The following is a 20,242-nucleotide window of genomic DNA, read 5'->3' as shown; positions in this document are numbered from 1 at the left end:
GAAATAACATTTATAAAGGTTTAGTGGCTAGGTAGCTAAAAAACCGGGGTTACTAGAAGTGAAAGACATGGTATAAATTGAGGCTGGTGTCGTGGATAGGGATCGAGTCTTTTAGGCCATGTTAGGAATTTTGGTAATTATCCTAAGTACAATGGGAAGCAAATGAAATTGTTTTAAACAACAGTGACATGGTTAGATTTGTACTTTGAAAATATCACTCCTGATTGCAGTATGGAAAATGGATTGACTTGGGAAAAGAGTGGGGATACTAGTAGACAAGTTAGTAGGGTATTGAATGGTCAGTGTGAGAAATGATGATAGCTTGATTGGCGTGGTAGTAATGGAGGTCGTTAGCAGTGGAGATATTAGACAGTTAGGATTAATGTTGATAGGAAAGTAGACTTAACAAATGGAAAAGATATACTGTGTTCTCCTAGAGAAAGACTCAATATCATAAAGATCTTCTTCTACTTATAGTAATTTGAAAATTAACAAGCTCTCAAGAAGAATATCTCCAGGCAGTTTTTTGTTTGTTTGTTTGTCTTTAATTCCAGGAACTAGGCAAAAGTAGCCAGGAAAACTTTGAAAACAGAGAGCATTGAAAGGAGCTTAGCCATGCAATGTTAAGAATGACTCTTAGATTCCTGATTTTCACAACTCAATGTTTGATGACACCATTTATTGAGATAGGAAAATGTGGAGTTCACAGAATTCTAAATCCTGCAGCAAATTCCTGTTTATCTTGTTTAGACTTTGCAGAGTCTCTGACAATGGCTTTCAGCTGAGAAACAGACCAGAGCTTAAAAATCAACCATATGGCACTTGTATTCTGAAGGAGATTTAACTTGAAGAAGTTATTAGCCTTTGTTTCTGGCAGGTCAGATGGGAAGGAAAGCAGACAGGAGGAAGGACAGGAGTCGGAGGTAATTGAGGAGCACAGGACAGGAGATGAGGAAGAGTGGGACAAAAGCCGTTTCTTTCGAGTTGGGATGTGAGGGTATCTAAGAGAGATATAGCTTTAAATTTTCACATTTTTTTATTTGCCTTGGCCAGCAAATCTTTTTTTTTTTTTTCCACCATATCTTTTTAGGAAGCGATATTTGGAATCTGAAAATTTTTTTGAAATTTTTGTCATGCCAATTAAGAAATGAAGACCATTGGATGTGTGGGATTTTGCTCCTTTACATTTTAAGGCATCTTTCAAATGAACAGTTTTCTTCATATAAGAAATTCTTGAGTGGCCACTGTAATTCTAAAATATCCTGAGTGAAATTAATGCTGTTTAGAACAATAAATGTATGATTTAAAATTATAGTGTGAATACATGTAAGAAGATTGAATCTAACTTGGAGGAGGCATAGACCTAAACTGAAACACACACGTGACAGTCTGGCAATGTGTCGGTCAATATGTTGCTTATACACCTTATGTCTTGAGCCCCCACCTAGTGGTTGGTGTCTTAAGTTGGACACCTGACCAACCTGCAATTCTAGGAAGACAGAAGGTTTAGAAGCAGTTTCTCCCAGAGGCATTTTCTCCCATGGAGAAAACAAGAAAAAACTAAGGCAAGTTTTCATAATATTTTGACAAGTGACCCAGGGCAAAGGTTTTTACTGTAAGGATTCTGGTATGATGAGGACATCTGAGCCTGTCAGTCCTAGAGCCTGGCTCGAGGATGGAATTAGTAGCTTACGCCCGTTCACGTCCCTATGAACTTCCTCTTATAGACTCACAACAAAAAGTGACAATGATGGAGAGAGACATTAGTATTGTTAGTAATAAGACAAATTTCCACCTAGGATACAATTTTTCACATCTGCTTAAATAATGAAAAGATTACTAAAAGGGTTCTACATTCCTACAAGACAAAGTAACTCAGCATTTGGGAGCTTTAACAAAAGGAAATCAGAGCCCAGACTCGACACCAAGATTCACTTACCTCACCATTGTAGTCAGAGAGACCCTCAAGAAAGGATGCTCAAGGAGGCTCAAGAATTCTCAGAGGAATATGCTCTTTCTTAGTTGAGGGTCTTAGCTGTGACAGTAAGGGGAGTCTATTTGGATCTTATTGGACTTCCAGCATTATCAACTGCCATCTCAACGAAGACTACTACAATAACTGAATAATCTGTTATTATCAAGCAAAGCTGAGTTTATGACATAACGCAGTAAGGGAGGACACCAACTTTACAGTCTTAGTAGTATCTCTGAAAGGGGAAGGTTAAGGACAGATATTTAGTAAAGGGTTTTGGGGTCTGGGCTCCAGTGTTTTAAGATAGGGCTTTTAATGAGGGAATCTAATTGGCAAAATTTGTGATATAAAAGTTTAGGATTAATGGACACAAAGGTTGGGTCTTAAAGCAAGTCTTGATAAGTAAACAGCTATTTGATAAGGAAGGGATTTGTCTAGTTGAGTGATCTATTGTCCTGAGAAAGGAACTGGTTGCCCAGATTAAGAACTGTTGTTTCAGGAAGGAAACTGATTGATGATTGAGCAGACTATTGTTCAGGTAAATGGTTTATAGGAACGTCCTGAAGCAAATAATGAAGTTATTTAATGGTTTATAGCATTATTTTCCTGGCAAGAGTTTCCTAGAACTCATGGTAGGGTCCTGTTGGCGCAGGTGGGCCTCAGTTCTTGATTCTGTTAGTTAATCTATGTGAATGCAGCTGGTCTCAGTTCTCACATGTCTTACTAAAGTTGTATATGCTTTTTCACTAATGTGCTACATATTGTTTGTTATATTTATTCCTAGAAAACTTATACTTTCGGTTCCCATTGTAAAAAGTCTTTTATGTAAAATTACATTTTTTGTGTGTTTTACTGATGTATAGGTTTGAAATTAATTTTTGTATAACACTCTTGTCTTAGATATTCTTGAATTTTTTTATAAAGGAAAACAAACATGTACAAATAATGCATTTTATTTCTGCCTTTCAAATTATTTTTTTATCTTGATTTACTAGGATCTTCAATATAATGTTGAATAAAAGTGGTGATTGATAGTGGATGTGGCAGAGACATTTATTGTTATTGGCTATTCGTGTCCTCTCTCTTATTTTCAAGTCCTCCTGCAGGTATATGGGGCCTAGTTCTAGCGAGTGGGCTGTGAATGGAAATTATGTGGATCCCTTCCAGGGTGAAGCATAGGAGGATTGAGATAAACTCTGTCTTGTTACAGTGACAGTGAGGCCTCATGTTCTATGGTACAGCTATAAGTTGTTCAGTATGTCTCATCAGCGCGGGTCCTTGGGTTATTTTGTGAAGTGTAATTTCTCTTGCTAACCTGTATTACCACAAAGCACAGGAAAAAGTGAACCTTTATTATGTGAAGCCACCTGATTTTCAAACTTAATTTGCTACTGCAGTGTAGCCTAATATGCTGCAGCATAGATTAATACAGTGTGCACTCTTGTTTTGATACTGTCTTTGATAGGATCATGTCTAAAGTGTCACACCTATGAATGTTATTTACAGTAGATTTTTGTTAGATATCTTTTAGCAAGTTAAGGAAGTTCACTTTGTAATTCCTTGTTTGCAAAGAATATTTTTTAATTATGAGTGGATGTTGAGTATTATCAATAGATGCTTTTTTTCAGCATCTATTGAATTGAGAATGATTTTTTTGTAGTGAATTAATAGATTTTCTAATGGTAACCCATCCTTGTATTCTTTGAATAAACCCAACTTGGTCATGTTGTATTCTTTTTTTTTTTTTTTTAAACATTCCTGAATTTAATTTGTTGATATTTTATTTAAGATTTTTTCCATATATGGTCATTAGTGAGTCACTAGAGGGTGGTCTGTAACTACCTTTCTTCTACTTTCCTTGAATGGTTTGATAGCATTGTTATTAGTCACATCATAAAATTAGTTGGGGGATGTTTTCTTTCCTTCTTGGGAACAGTTTGTCAATTCGTTCCTTGGCTCTATGTATTGGCTTATTAGTAAATCTTCCGTGTGACTTTCCTTTTGGGCATCCTGTGAGGTTTGGGCTGTGGGAGTTTTCCACTTGTTTCTGCCATAGATCTCTCATATGTCACTGGCCTGGGACCCCTACAACTTAATAGCTGTTTGGCTTTGCTTCAGTTTCTCTCCTGTAAAGTGTAGATAATAAAAATACCTACCTGATAAAGTTGTTGTGAGGATTAAACAAGTTGTTTATATAAATGCATAGAAGAGTGGTCTAAGAATGGAGGGAATTTTCCCCCAGGAAGGATTGATACGTTTAGGAGTTACTTATCATTTTCATTGCATTATTTCAGAATTTCTTCTAAATTCTTCCCCAGTGTAAAGAAAATAATCTTCCTTAAACCAAACCAGATAGTTGAGCATATGAATTTTTAAAATGGATAAGATAGGAATTGATCATTCACTTGAAGTAGGATTCAGAAGGAATGTTCTCAGCAAAACTGAGAAACTGATCTTGGTTACCAATATCTGCTCCTCTCTCTTTTGAATCAAAACCATTCTTTCTTCCCACTAATCCTGAAAGTTGTACCTATACTGCACTTCTTTCCTACAATCCTTATTCCCTACTACTTCCCAGCTAATTCTGTTAGAATTATTTGTATTTATTTCTTAAATTTTATGCCCCATGACAAAGGAGAAGTTTTAGAGCATGATGTGTAGTACCAGGCGTTAAGTAGGCAGGTTTTCAACAAATATTTGTTGGATAACTGAATTTCCTGGCTCTACTGTACTTAGTGGTTAATTCTCTCTTCCGTTAATTTGACCTTGAATTTCCTGTAAATATAAAAATTTTATGGCCATTGTTATGATTTAAATTATCATGTAAGCAACTTTTCAGGAATCTTATTTCATAAGTATGGTATAACCAAACCATTATATCATATATTTGAAAAGTATGTCATTTACATAATTACATTACATTTATGTAATTACAATGAATTTAATGTATGAAATTTTCTTTTCTACCTGTAACAGTTTCACATTGGCTTAAAAATATTAAATTTTTTATCTTGATACATTTCAAAATTTGTAATATTGGAATTGTTACATTTCTGAGGTCTTAATGAAGGCATTTAAACAACTCTTTTCATAAATGTAAACCAAAAAACTATGCTGAAATATGAAGATTGCTGTAAACAGAGGAAATAAATATTATTGCCTTTCGTAATCCAAGCCCTCTGCTTTGTGTTTTTACTCGTTTTATCTCATTTATTTTTTGTAGCAAACCTGTAAGATTATTTCCCCTGTCTATAGATAAGGAGACTGAAACTTAGAGTAAATGATTTACTCAGGGTCACATAACTAGCAGGGATTTGAACCCAGGTCTTTGGACTCTAAGCCAGTGTGCTTGAGGAGTCATCCAAGAAATGGAGCTCTTCTGTAATGAGCCGAAGACATAATATTCCATTTAGGTTTTGGAAGTGGATAAGTAACCTATGGAAAACTCATAAGAGCTGTGGAAATGTTTCTTAAGCTAAATCTTGAGGTTGAAAGTTTGAAGTGGATTCTTATCAAAGACTCACCCCCTCTTTATACCTCCCAGTCCCCCATTTAGATATAAAACTTTCCTAAACAAATATTTACTCTAATTTCACGGAAAGAATACATCTCAACTGTGTTCCCATTGTGCAATTACTTATTGTGTATCTAGTTAGTTCTAATTTCCTTCCTCATTGTTTTATCATTACTTGTTTTTTCATATCTCCCATTCTGGATTGTAATTTCTTTAAAGTCTCCTGTTAGATTTATCCATGATTGTATTCTCCTACCTTGTTCAGTGCTTTATACGCAAAAGATGCTTAATAAGTGTTGGATAGTATTGAGTTACAGCATTTAAGGTTCTCTACAGAATGTGCCTCTCCCCACCATTATGATGTTCTCTCCTATTACTTTCCTGTAGAGATAGCCAAGTGATTGTAGTCATTGTTTGTCTTTCCTTGTGCCCTTTTCCCCATTCTGAATGCCCTTTCTCCTCTTTTTCTCTGCCTATGGCCTTGATTCCCATCTCACCTCCTCTCCATGAGACCTCCAGCAATCAGATCATTAGAAGTCTTTGAATTTCCTGCTGCAGTTATTGTCATTAAGACATGTTTGACACTTAGTGTATCTCATTGTCAGTTATCTTTCTGTTTGTGCCCTGTCTCATCTGGATTGTGAGTTCAAATCCCCGTGCTTCTCTAGATCTGAGTATTAGCCAGCATATTGTTTGTTCAAGAGATTCTCAGTGAATATTCTGATAAATAGAAAAAAAGTCAGTTATTGTCACCTGGAAGAGGCTCTATTGAAAGCATTGCTAACTAGTTTAGGGAGAAATTTTAGTATACAAAAAATGAGATGGTCTGCCAGCTGACATGACTCAACTGGCCTTGAAATTAATGAAGAAAAAATAATTTCTCTATTATAAGCCAAGTGGCTCATATTTGGATATAATTCTAGAAACAGCATAATAGCACTTTTTTTTCTTTCCTATCAGTCTCTTAATGTATACTCTTACATTTGTTGATCATGGACCTCTTTGATCTTATTTTTGACATTGACTGTGTTTTTACTTTGTCTCTGTGAACAGCTAATAATGGAGCAATTTTTAATTTTTTCTTTTATTCAATCTGTATCACATATTTCTTGGTCAGTTATTTGGGACTGTATCTGAGTCATCTGAATTACATGCTATTTGGTTCTGAGATGAAAGCTTCATTCTCTCTGCTAACTGCTGACTCACCATATGTTGCTGTAATTCTGGAAAGCAGTGAAAATTGTGGTAGTGTTGAAGCAAAAAGCTGTGTTGGACTGGTATTTTAATAATAAATGACATATTTATTGTATAACTCATTCATACACATAGACATTCTGCAAGATACTTTAAATAAACGATGTAAGATCTATAAGGTAGCTATTACTAACCTATTTTACATAGGACAGAAATGAGTCTGAAAAAAGTTTAGGTAGCTTTCTTAAAGGTCAAATTGGCCTTCTTAAGGGTCAAATATTTAGTAAATAGGACTGCTAGAACATAAGCTCATAAAGGCAGGGACTTTGTTGTGTTCACTGCTGTAGTCCCAACACTTAATACAGTGACTGGAAGTTAAATATTTGTTAAATGAATGCAATTCCTTCCTCATATTCTCTCTTGACCTCAACTCCAGATTATCACTCCCATCACTCCACCAAAGCTACTCTTGTTGATGTTACTGATGACTTCCCTATTGCTAAAATCCAAAGGCCCATTCTCACTCAGTCTTTTCTAACCTGACGCATAAGCAATATTTGACCCAGTTAGTTACTCCCCTTCCTTGAAATATGTTCTTTGATTGGCTTCCAGAACGATGCATTCTCCTGTTTCTTCCCTGGCCACTCCTCAGTTTGTTTCCTAGCCTCTAAATAATGGAGTATTCCCAGGGCTCAGTCTTCAGACATTTTCTTCTTTCATTTTACGCTCACTTTCCCTGGTGATATCACCTGGTGCCATATCTTTAAATACCATTTAGACTCTAGTAATTACCAGTTTATATATTTATCCTAGACCCTTCCCTGAGCTCCACTCTAATATGTTAGATGATTAATAGATATGTGAAACTCAACATGTTTAAAACCAGACTCCTAGTATCCTCCTCTTCTACCCTTCCAGCTGGAAGGGTGTAACTAATTCATACGAACAGCTCTTCGAGTTGATTACGCCAAAATACTTTGGTGTTACCTCTGACAGCTAGTCCATCAGCAAATCCTATTGACTCTATCTTCCAAATGCCATCTGAATCTGATCACTTTTCACCTCCATTGTTATCACTCAGATCCAAGCCAGCATTCTTTTCCATATTTTGTTGTAATAGTTTCCTAGCTGATTTCCCTGCCTCTCCCCATGGCCCCTCTGTAGACTGTTCTTAACATAGTAGCCAAGGAGAACTTATTAAAAAAAGAAAAAGAAAAGAGCATATTTTTCTCTGCTCAGAATAGAAGCCTAAATCCTTAAAATCTACCCTTTTGACCTTATCTCCTACTATTCAGTCCAAGCCTACTGACTTTCTTGCTATTTCTAATATATCAGACATGCCCTCCACACCACCCCACAGAACCTTTGCATTTATTCTTTTCTCTTTCTAGAATGCTCTTCCCACAGATGTCCCCATGATTTAGGTCTTGTGGTCTTTACTAAGGTCTTCAGGCCTTTACTCCTTAGGTCTTTACGAAGACATTCTCTTCCCTTTGAGGCCCTCATTGACTATCCTATTTAAAATTACAGCTCCTGGGGCTGGCCCCGTGGTGTAGCGGTTAAGTGCGTGTGCTCCGCTGCTGGCGGCCCGGGTTCGGATCCTGGGCGCGTACCGATGCACCGCTTGTTGGGCCATGCTGAGGCGGCATCCCATATAAAGTAGAGGAAGATGGGCATGGATGTTAGCCCAGGGCCAGTCTTCCTCAGCAAAAAGAGGAGGATCAGCATGGATGTTAGCTCAGTGCTGATCTTCCTCACAAAAAAATAAATAAATAAATAAATAAAATAAAATAAAATAAAATTACAGCTCCTTCCCTACATACCCCTCCAACCCCACACCGCAGCACTTCTTATCTCTTTTCCTGCCTTATTTTCTTCCTGTGGTATTTATCATCCTTTGACATAGTATATATTTTACCTATTTATCTTGGATAGTGTGTGTTTTTAAATCTCTCTCCTTACTAAAATGTAAATTTTACTAGAATATAAGTTCCACAAGGGAAAGAATTTGTTAATTTGTCTACCCTGATTTATTTATTTGTCCCCAGAACAAATGAAGCAATGAATGAATATTAGGGTTAGAATTCCATTCTATTTGTCCTTATAGTTAAACTAGGCTATTATTAATTTATGTGTTTTGTGTTTTGTTTTACGCATACACCCCTACCTTTACCCCACCCCTACTCAAAAGCCTTTAGAATTGATAAAGTTTTGTAAATTTTAGACATGTGGAATGAACAATCCAGATGTATTTAATGTTTAATCGTAGAATGGTAATAATGACTGCTACATTCTGAAATTTACCTTCCAATATAGCTGTGGTATATTTGGTTTTTGTACTTTTACAAAGGTTGTGTGTGTGTGTGTGTGTGTATAATGTTACTATATATATAATGTGTATACATATATAATGTCTTAAGCAGGTTATCAGGACACCCCATGGGAGAGACTTCGATGACTCTTTGGAAAGTTGTGATGAGTATTTGAGCTCAAGGTCATGTAGCAAGCCCCAGCATTCAGCGAGGACCTTACTGGTCCATTCAGCACCCTCAACAATGCCCAAGCATTCTCCAAGCCCAGTGTTAAATCGAGCTTCTCTCAGGGAAAGGTAATGCTTAGCTCTATGTCTATACTAATTTTTTGAATAATCATCATTAGAAAAGAGAAGGCAGAAAATATGTATGTGAAGTGATTATTTGTAAAAGGACAATTTGATTTTAAGAGGCTTACTTGTTTTTATTTAGAACATATTGCATATTACATAGTGTTAGATACTCCTCCCCAGCCCAGTTCTCTTGAAGTGAGTTTATTAACTATCAGTGAGTTTATTAATTAGGGTCACTTTAAGCCTAATTAAATACTGTAGTTCATAAAAGTGAAAAATAGAGTATGTGATAGTTTGTTTTTAGTAGATTCATAGAGATTTACTATTATAGACATGGCTTCTGTATAAAAATAGCATAGGTTATACTTTCCTTTTAGTGGTAATGGTGATGCTATATATTCTTGGTAAATGGTATCTAGTTTCCTCAAATAACCTCCCCCCAACTCCCCAAGGGAATCTTAATCATGTAAAGATTCCAGCTCTCCCTCTAAAAATGCTTTGGCAACCAAAGTTAGACACTTGTTATAATTTGGATATGAAAGAAATAGTTCCTCTTCATCTGTTTTTGTTGTTGTTGAATCCGAGTTGGAAATTTCTTGCCTCTCGCACAAATAGTTAGTAACATAGAAAACAAGAGTTGTCATAAATTTAAAAAAAAAACAAAAGAACAACAACAACAACTCTGGGTTTTTAAAAACTTTTATAGAAATTTGAAAACCTGAGAGATATACCATCAACAACATGGAAATAAAAATCTATCTCTACAGATGGTATCAAAAAGCTAAAGTAGCACACTAAATTCCTGCAGAATATTAGAGCCATCAGACATAACTGACAAAAGTTTAAATTAACTATAGAGAGTCTATCAAAAGTTCATCTCAGGCCGGCCCGATGGCGTAGTGGTTGGGTTCGTGTGCTCCATTTTGGTGGCCCAGGGTTCGTGTGTGGGTTCCCGGGCGTAGAAGTGCGCACCGCTCATCAAGCCATGTGTGGCAGCATCCCACATATAAACTAGAGGAAGATGGGCACAGATGTTAGCTCAGGGCTAATGTTCCTCAGCAAAAGGAGGAAGATTGGCAACAGATGTTAGCTCAGGGCTTGTCTTCCTCACCAAAAAAAAAAAAAAAAAAAAGTTCATCTCAACACTGATGATTCAGACTAGAGTGACTCAAACAAGAGTGTGTCAGTTTGGAGGCTGTATTAAAACATCCCTGTTCTGAGCAGATAGGTCTGTCCATTTCCTCATTATCTCTGTAAGCATTCAAAATGGATAAATGGAGGTATGCTGTAGACCCTAATCCTGAGATAGGAAATTTTGATTAATGTTGCTTCAAGTCTATTAGAATCATGCCTATGGAGATCATCAAGTTCAGATAGAAAGATAGGTAGGTAGATAGATAAAAAGATATATTTATATATTTATTTATAGACATACAGATCTATGTATCTCTAGGCTTTAAAAGTTCAAGAGAAGCTCTTGAGAAGTTTTTCTGCTGAAGTCTGGTAACTTGCATCTCAATATGTCGGGGGACTTTGTTTGATCTCCATGTCTGCTAAGATGTTCAGATGCATAGTTGGTGCTACTCTCTTTTTACCTACTTTTAGAATTAAGCACATGTGGTTTTGTTGGTTAGGTTCTTTGCCATATTTGTAGGTTTTCAAGAATTTTTTTAGCTGTATCTCCTTGGATATGTTTTTATAAATACTGTTTTATTTTTTTATCTTTTCACATATTTTGCAGACCTCTCCAGTTGTCTACCACAGTAGTACAATATCAATTTTAGTCTTGTGTTATTTTTTCCCTGTATATAATTTTGTCCCAGCTTTTGAAGCCTATCCCTTACCAGGTTGATAAATTCTTCATTGAAGCTGTCTCCAAAAATTCTTTGTTGAGGATAGCCGAGTCACCTGTCCCTTTTTCATAGAGGGGATGACTTAGAGTAGATAGCGGCATTTACACGTTTATTTTGATGCTGGATAGTAGATGTGGATAAGTTCTTTGCTAGAAGGAAATGAGTGATTCTAATATTAAACATTACCTATTTTACCCATGACTTGAGGAAGGTTGAAGTATTTTTTAAATTAAAAGAATATAATGGCAATTCAGTTTTGAATTTATCTCAAATTAATAAAATTTCATTGGGGTACTCTCTAGGGTAAATAGACTTTTTTACTTTCACTAGGATAGAACACCCCTACTTTGAGAATATTTTCTAAAAAAGATCTCGATTTTATCTATAAAGGAAAATAAAATGTCTTTAAGATATATTACTAGGAGCAGAAACATTTTGTTTGTTTTAGCATAGTCAGTAGCACATCTTTGTTTATTTATTTATTTTGTGTGTGTTTGTGAGGAAGATCAGCCCTGAGCTAACATCTGTTGCCAATCCTCCTCTATTTTTGCTGAAGAAGATTGGCCCTGGCTAACATCCGTGCCCATCTTCCTCTACTTTATGTGGGATGCTGCCACAGCATGGCCTGACAAGCCGTGCGTTGATGCGCGCCCAGAATCCGGGCCTGTGAACCCCGGGCTGCCGCAGCGGAGCACGGCACTTAACTGCTGTGCCACCGGGCCAGCCCCAGTACCACAAGAATGTCTTAAATATAAGACATTCTCTGATCTGGCTCTGATCTCTGGTCACTGAGCAATAAACTTACAGGGTGTTTATATAATCTATCGGAATCAATAAACAATTTAAACTGATGTAAATGTAGATTGTATTTCCCAGGCAAAATTGGGAGCATGAGAGAACATACAGCTATAGTTTATCTGGGTAAATATTCATTAAAATTTAATGTTTTCCTCTAAGAGTGCTGTAAATTGCTGACTCCTTAATCATGTATATGAATAAACAGACTTTCGAAAACTTTATCGGTGACTCTAAACAAATGAATTTCTTCATATAGTGAAGGTGCTTTTTGCTTTAAGCTCATTTAAAAAATACCTCCAATAGAGTTAGCACAGCATAAAATGGTTTCAATTTTGATTATAAGTATTACATTTCAGAAGCAGTTTTCTCCTCAAAGTATAAATATTAATATTATGGCATAATTTGTATTAGCCTGTAGAGTTATTACTAAAATTAGACTAAGAAATACTAGCAAATCTAATTAAAAAGGAGCTGGTATTCTTTTAATCATGCTTAAGGTTTTGTTTGATTTTTATAAACGGAATTAGAATGTTAGGCAGTCATTCCTTATACCACAGCACAGACTAGTGGATCCTCTCCTAGTGTCATTGAAGAGATCCTCTTGGAGCTGCCTATTTGGATCTCAGATTTTCAAGATGTGTTACATATGTAACAAATAACAAAGTCTGCCAATCTATTAGCATAGATTCAGTAACACTTCCTTTTACAAATGTAGGAGGTTAAAATTTAGATATAGTTAGTTGATCATCCCATATTGATTGCATTCTTTAAAACAGATTATGTAAATCATTTATCCTATTAATAGTTAATACTTTGTGTAAACATAAAATTGTAAGTTTCTAAGGACAAACTGGGAGATAAAAGACAAACTTTTAAGCAGCATATTAGCGTTTTAGTATTCATTCCTTTATAAAGGCATTATTACTAACACTTCGTATAGATGCATTATAATCAGATGGGTCTGGAAATTTTCATTATTATGTGTATAAAACAAAGTAGCTTACTTATGCTAATGCCAGTTTTGAATCTGGGAAAGGTATGAGAAAGAGGAATGGTTGTTTTATTTCTTCTTTGACATCTTTAATTGCAACACTCAGTCTCTAATACGTCATATTTTTCTTTCCTATTTTTCAATATTTATTTTTTTTAGAAGTACACTTATAACAGAGGCTAGAGAAGTGATATCATCTGTGCTGAGACAGGATCATTTGATTTTTATGTTCCCCTTTATTCTGAAGGAATAAGAACATTGTTGGATTCTAAACAATATTTTCATCTATTATAAACATTTTGTTTCATTTTGTAACGTTAGTTTTATTTTTCTGTATGCAGAAAGAATTTCTTGCACATAGTTTGAGAGAGTATGATTAAATTACTGGAAAATAAGAATTAATTTTAAAGGCACTATACATGAAATTATGGTTCTAATATGAAAATCTATATAAAGATGAAGCTCTAAAGAATTATGTATGGAAATTACAGCAGTCACATGTATAGATATGCTCTCCCAGAAGCGTGTCAAACTTTGTTATTAAGACTATTTGTTGAACATGTTGTGAGGACTTAATGCTGCAGCTGAGAATCAGTACATGATTTATATCTGCCTCTCATCCTTGGTCAAAGGAAGAAAATGTGTTATTCTAATCTTTGTATGTTGTCACATAGGGATAAGAAAAAAGATGGCTTTCTGTCTGGCATTCGGAAAGATTTATTTTTCTCTCCCTCTGGCTACAAGTCACCTTTGTTTTTTATGCCTACAGATTTCATTCTGATTGGTGTTCACCTTCAAACTGCGATGAGATCCATGACCGGGTAAAAAATGTCTTGAAATCACATCAGGCTCATCAAAGACATTTATATGTTAGTTTCTAAAATTTTCTCTTGAAGCCTTTTTATAATTGGGCATAAAAACCACCCAAGATGCTTAAAGCTTGAAGCATTTTATCACTGGGAAGGAAAAGAAAAGGTACCACCTCTATTAGATGGAAGTGGATGGTTTTGCTAAAGAGAACATATCTAACTTCCTGCCTGACCTGAGTCATTATGCAAAATGTTTGCCACAGATCATCTGCACTATAAACAGTGTTAGTGATAATTACCTCAGAAGGAGTCAGTAAGTAGTGACTCTATGATAATTTTTTCACAGCCTTCAAAATATGGGAACTCTTGTTTTGTGGCCCAGTATAAAGCAATTGCATTTTCTGCAAATAGATTTGCTGCTAAATGGTAAAATGAGAGAAGGGGTGAGAAATATGTATTTTGAAGAAGCTTCCCAGCTGATTTTTATGTTAATTAAATATTTAAAAAAGGAAGGAGCAGGTCAAGTTTATCAGGTTTAATATTAGAGAACATCAATATGAGAATATTTTTGATATAAGGCAAATAAACATATACATGAATGACAGCTGGGAAATAATTACAGTATGTTCTTTTTGTGTTTGATATCTTGTTTCAGTCGTTAGTTTAAGAACAATTATTTATCCTGAGTCATGTTGGGCACTAAGCTTGGTCCTGGGGATATAACTGGATTATGTGACATTGGCATCAGTTTGTACCGTTTTAAGTTTCTATATGCGTACTGTTTTTAAATTAAACTTGTTTCAAAGTACAATATGCTATAGAAAATGCACAAATCATAAGTAACAGCTTCATGATTGATAGTAAAATCGACAGACTTGTGTAAATTATCTACCAGATCAAGAACCAAAACATTATCAGCTCTGCATTAGCCCCTCCTATTTCCTCCCAGCGACTCCAAGGGTAAACATTATCCTAACTTCTAATAGCAAGATTAGGATTGCGTGTTTTGATCTTTATATAAATGACATTGTACAGTGTCTATTCCTTTTTTTTTTTTACCTGTTTCACTTTATTTTTGCAATTCAGACATTTTTGTAGTACAGACATCTTGTTATATAGTTCTGCGCTCTTGTGCTGTATGGTATTTCATTGTGTGGAAATACTGCCATTGATTTATTCATTCCTCTGTTGATGCACATCTGGGTTGTTTCTAGTTTGGGCTTTTATAGAGCTGCTATGAGCAGCTTGTGCTATCCTCAGGTAAAATCCTCAGGTAACATTGTATACATTTTATTTGGGTATGTAGCTACCAGTGGAATTGCTCAGTCATAGAGTATGTATACATTCAGTTTTGGTAGACACTGCCAAAGAATTTTCCAAGTGATTTTTAATAGTTTACATTCCCACTACCAGTGTGTGTGAGTTCTACTTGTTCCACTGTCTCACTACTACTTGATAGATTGTGTGCATGTGTGCTGGTGTATATTTTCATTTTGGCATTTTTAAAAATGTAGTTTAACACATAATGGCTTTAATTTACTTTTTCCTGAGGACTAGTAAATATGTTTATTGGCGAGTTGAATATCTTCTTTTGTGAGTGTTCAAGTCATTTGACCATTTTTTTACTGGATTGTATCCTTTTCTTTTTTGATTTGTTAGGAGTTCCATATAGATTCTTGATATGAGTTCTTAGTCAGATATATGTTTTACAGTTTTCTTTTCCCACTCTGTGCCTTGCGCTTTCATTCTCTTAATGGTATGTTTTGATGAAAAGAAGTTCTTTCTTTTTAATTTTTAAGATTTTTGTTGATGTAACATTGGTTTATAACATTTTATAAATGTCAGGTGTTGCCAACCATCACTGTACACATGTGCCCCTTTACACCTTTCCTCCCCCCCCACCCCCTTCCCCTCTGGTAAACACCAGTCTGTTCTCTGTATCTATGTGTTTATTTGTTTATCCTTCACCTATGAGTGAAATCATATGGTATTTGTCTTTCTCCATCTGACTTATTTTGCTTAGCATAATACCCTCAAGGTCCATCCATGTTGTCGCAAATGGCAAGATTTCATCTTTTTTATGGCTGAGTAGTATCCCCACTGGGTGGTATCCCTCACTACATCCCGAAGATGTAGTATCCCAAAAACACTACGTCTTTTTTTATCCATTCATCCGTCAGTGAGCACTTAGGTTGCTTCCAAGTCTTGGCTATTGTGAATAATGCCGCCATGAACATAGAAGTGCATATATCTTTTCAAATTAGTATTTTTGTGTTCTTTGGGTAAATACCCAGAAGTGGAATAGCTGGATCATATGGTATTTCTGTTTTTAATTTTTGGAGGAATGTCCATACTGTTTTCCATAGTGGCTGCACCAATTTACATTCCCACAGCAGGGTACGAGGTTTTCCTTTTCTCCATATCCTCTCTAATACTTGTTTTTTGCCTTTTTAATAATAGCCATTCTGATGGGCATGAGGTGATCTCTCATTGTAGTTTTGATTTGCATTTTCCTAATAATTAGTGATGTTGAGCATCTTTTTAGGTGCCTGTTGGCCATCTGTGTATATTCTTTGGAAAAATATCTGTTCATATACTCCTCCTATTTTTTGATTGGGTTGTTTTTGTGTTGTTGAGTTGTATGAGTTCTTTATATATTTTGGAAATTAACCCCTTTTTGGATATATAATTTGCAAATATTTTCTCCCAGTTAGTGGGTTGTTTTTTTTGTTTTGTTGATGGTTTTCTTGCTATGGGGAAGCTTTTTAGTTTGCTGTAGTCCATTTGTTCATTTTTTCTTTTATTTCCCTTGCCTGAGGAAACGTGATATTCAGAAAGATACTGCTGAGACCAATGTTGAAGAGCATACTGTGAGTTTTATGGTCTCAGGACTTCATTCAAGTCTTTAATCCATTTTGAGTTAATTTTTGTGTATGGTGTAAGATAATGGTCTACTTCATTCTTTTGCATGTGGCTGTGGCTGTCCAGTTTTCCCAACACCATTTATTGAAGAGACTTGCCTTTCTCTATTGTATGTTCTTGGCTCCTTTGTCGACAATTAGCTGTCCATAGATATGTGGGTTTATGTCTGAGCTCTCAGTTCTATTCCATTAATCTCTGTGTCTGGTTTTCTGCCAGCACCATGCTGTTTTGTTTACTATAGCTTTGTAGTATATTTTGAAATCAGGGAGTATGATACCTCCAGCTTTGTTCTTTTTTCTCAGGATTACTTTGGTTATTCAGGGTCTTTTGTTGTTCAAGAAGTTCTTAAGTCTAATGAATCCAATTTATCATTTTTACTTTTTTGATTAGCATTTTTAGAATTTTTGTCTGCTTCCAGACTTTCTCCTATGTTTTCTTCTAAAGGCTTTTTGTTTTCTGTCATATTTTAATGTATGATCCAGTTGGAATTATTTTTCTCTATATAGTGTTAGATAAGTGTCATGTTTCAAGAAAGGTTCAAGTCTCATGATTGTGGACAGGTCTGTTTTTCTTTCTAGTTCTGTTAATTTTATTTTATATGTTTTGAAGTAATGTCCTTGTTTGGATACAGATTTCAGACTATGATATGAACGTTTTATTATGAAATGTCTCTCTTTATCTCTAGTAATATCCTTGTTTTACAGTATGTTTTGTCTGATATTAGTATACTTATAGTGGCTTTTGGCTAGTATATGCATAGTGTATATTTTTCCATCCATTGCTTTTTATCCTTATACCTAAAGTGCATATCTTGTGAGTAGCACATGAAGATTTTTTTTTTTAAGAATGAAAATCTAGGGCCAGCCCTGTGGCTTAGCAGTTAAGTGCGTGCGCTCCCCTGCTGGCAGCCCGGGTTCGGATCCCTGGCACGCACCGATGCACCACTTCTCCGGCCATGCTGAGGCTGTGTCCCACATACAGCAACTAGAAGGATGTGCAGCTATGACATACAACTATCTACTGGGGCTTTGAGGGGAAAATAAATAAATAAAAATTAAAAAAAAAAAAGAATGAAAATCTAGAATTTTTATGTAGATTGATGCAGCTTTTGTTTGGATTAATAAGTATATTTTATAATCCATTTCCTTTTTATTAATTTGTTATTCATTTTTTTACCGTTATTGGTTTCCCTAGAGATTTCAACATGTATACATGACAAATTATTTCTCTGTTGACCTCCCTAATAATATTGTGACCTAAAAACATTTAACTCTTTCTAACCTGCCTCCTTTTTTGCATACCTATTATCATGCATTTTAATTCTACATATATAAAACAAACAAGAATTAATTTTGTTTGTATAGTAATGTTTATTCATTTTACTCACATATTTACACTTTCTATTATTCTTCATTCTTTCCTGCAATTTTATGTTCCCATCTGGATTCTATAGTCATTTTCTTTCTGCCTGAAAAATTCTCTAATACTTTATGTCATTCTCCTGGCTTTGAATTCTGATTTTGTTTGTTTGAAAGCATCCTGGTTTTACTTTTATTTAGGATGGTTTTACTGGATATAAAATTCTAGGTTGCTGGTTTTTTCCTTTGGCATTTTAAAGAAGCCGTTCCATTGTCTTCCGGCTTCTTTTGTGTCTGATGAAAAGTCAGCTGTTATTCCTTTGAAGTAATGTGGGGTTTTCCTCCTCTGTTGCATTTAAGATTGGCTTTTCAACTTTGTGTTTAGTAATATTACTATGATATAGCTAGATGTAGTTTTTTTGGATTAATTCTATGTTAAGTTTGCAGAGCTTCTTAAATTTTTTGGTTGATAGCTTTCATCAGTTTTGGAAAACCCATAGTCATTCTTTCTTCAAACATTGCTTCTGCCCGAATATCTCTTTACTCTCTCTCTGGAACTTCCAATTACACTTATGTAAGATCTTTAGACTGTATCTCATATGTATCTTGATGCTTATTTTTTATCTTTCAACACATGGTTCTGGATAAAATGAAAGAAAACCCTCCTTGACACATAATTCAAAATAGATCATAGACCTAAAACATAGTATAAAATCCATTTCATTTATAATTGGAAATGACTTTATATATGACACCAAGCACACAATCCATAAAAGAAAAAAATTGATAAATCAAACTTCATTAAAATTAAAAACTTTTGCTCTGTGAAAGACACTGTTAAGAGAATAGAAAGACAAGCCACAGTCTGGATGAAAATATTTGCAAATCACATATATGATTAAGGACTTGTATCCAGAAATAAACAAAAAAAACTCTTCAAACACAACAATAAGAAAATAAATAGCCCAATTACAAATGGGCAAAAGATCTGAACAGAGATTTCACCCAATAAATGTATGAAAAGATGCTCAAAAGTCGTTAAAGAAATGCAAATTTAAGCCACAGTGAGATACCACTACACACCTATTAGAATTGTTAAACAAAAACACACCCCCTTCCCCCCAAAAAAACCCTGAAAGTTGCATATGCTGTCAAGGTTATGGAGCAACAGGAATTCTCATTCAATGCTGGTGGGAATGCCTAATGATACAGCCACTTTTGAAGACAGTTGGCAGTTTTGTATACACAGTTAAACATGCAATTATCATACAACTCAGCAATCCTACTCTTAGGTATATACCCAAGTGAATTGAAAACATATGTTCACACAAAAACCTGTACACAAATGTTTATACAAACTTTATTCACCATCGTCAAACCAGCCAAGATGCTCTTCGGTGATGGAGGGTGAACAAACTATGGTACAGCCATGTAATGGAATGTAATTCAGCAATAAAAAAGAATGAGCTATTAATTCATGCTACAACATGATGAATCTTACATTCAGTTTGCTAAATGAAAGAAGCCAGAAAACCAAAGCTACCTATTTTATGATTTTATTTATAAGATATTGTTAAAATAGCAAAGATTAGGGGATGCAGAAGTAGTTAACTACAAAGAGAATAGCCTCACCGGGGAGGTTTAGGGTGATAGAACTGATTGGGATACTGGAGTGGATGATATATGACTTTATGCATTTGTCAAAACTCCTAGAAATGTACATCAGAAAGAGTTAACTTTACTGTATGAAAATTAAAAGAAAAAATATCAAGCATGATGTTGGGTCTTCTGAGGATTTAATGCAGATTATAATAAATGAAGCTAACAGTGTTAAAAATGTAAGACGTATCTTTAAATTAGCTTACCTAAATAACTTTGGAATATGGTATTGTGGTTGGATACTATAAGGCTAAAGACAAAAAGAACTACATAATCACTATACTCTTGTTCAGGGTTAGCAAACTTTTTTTCTAGAAAACGCCAGATAGTAAATATTTTTGTTTTTTTGTGCCGTAGGGTCCCTGTCACAGCTACTCAGTTCTGCTTCTGTAGCACAAGAGCAGTCATAGACAATATGTACACAAACGGACATTGTCTGTGTTCCAATAAAACTTTATCCACGTGCACTAAAATATGAATTTCATGGAGTTTTCACATGAATTTTCATGAAATATTCTTTGTCTTTTTCCCCCCGGTCATTTGAAGATGTAAAAATTGCTCTTAGCT

General features: G+C 35.1%; 1 protein-coding gene across 5 annotated transcripts in view; it reads left to right on the top strand.

Annotated features, from left to right (window-relative positions):
- The window catches only part of SPATA6 (spermatogenesis associated 6), a 138,745-nt gene that overhangs the window by 76,566 nt on the left and 41,937 nt on the right, over positions 1-20,242 (top strand). For 2 of the 5 annotated variants that reach the window (XM_058552359.1, XM_058552354.1), the window contains 2 exons: positions 9,101-9,288; positions 13,697-13,796. In XM_058552359.1, the coding sequence (XP_058408342.1) occupies positions 9,101-9,288; positions 13,697-13,796 (288 nt within the window). The remainder of the gene's footprint in view (positions 1-9,100; positions 9,289-13,696; positions 13,797-20,242) is intronic. The other 3 variants (XM_058552357.1, XM_058552355.1, XM_058552356.1) reach the window with 3 other exon arrangements.

This window comes from Diceros bicornis, chromosome 13 (genome assembly GCF_020826845.1).
Source record: "Diceros bicornis minor isolate mBicDic1 chromosome 13, mDicBic1.mat.cur, whole genome shotgun sequence".
Classification (NCBI taxonomy): domain Eukaryota; kingdom Metazoa; phylum Chordata; class Mammalia; order Perissodactyla; family Rhinocerotidae; genus Diceros; species Diceros bicornis.
Note: the sequence above shows the minus strand (reverse complement) of the source record. Positions and strands in the feature narration are given on the sequence as shown.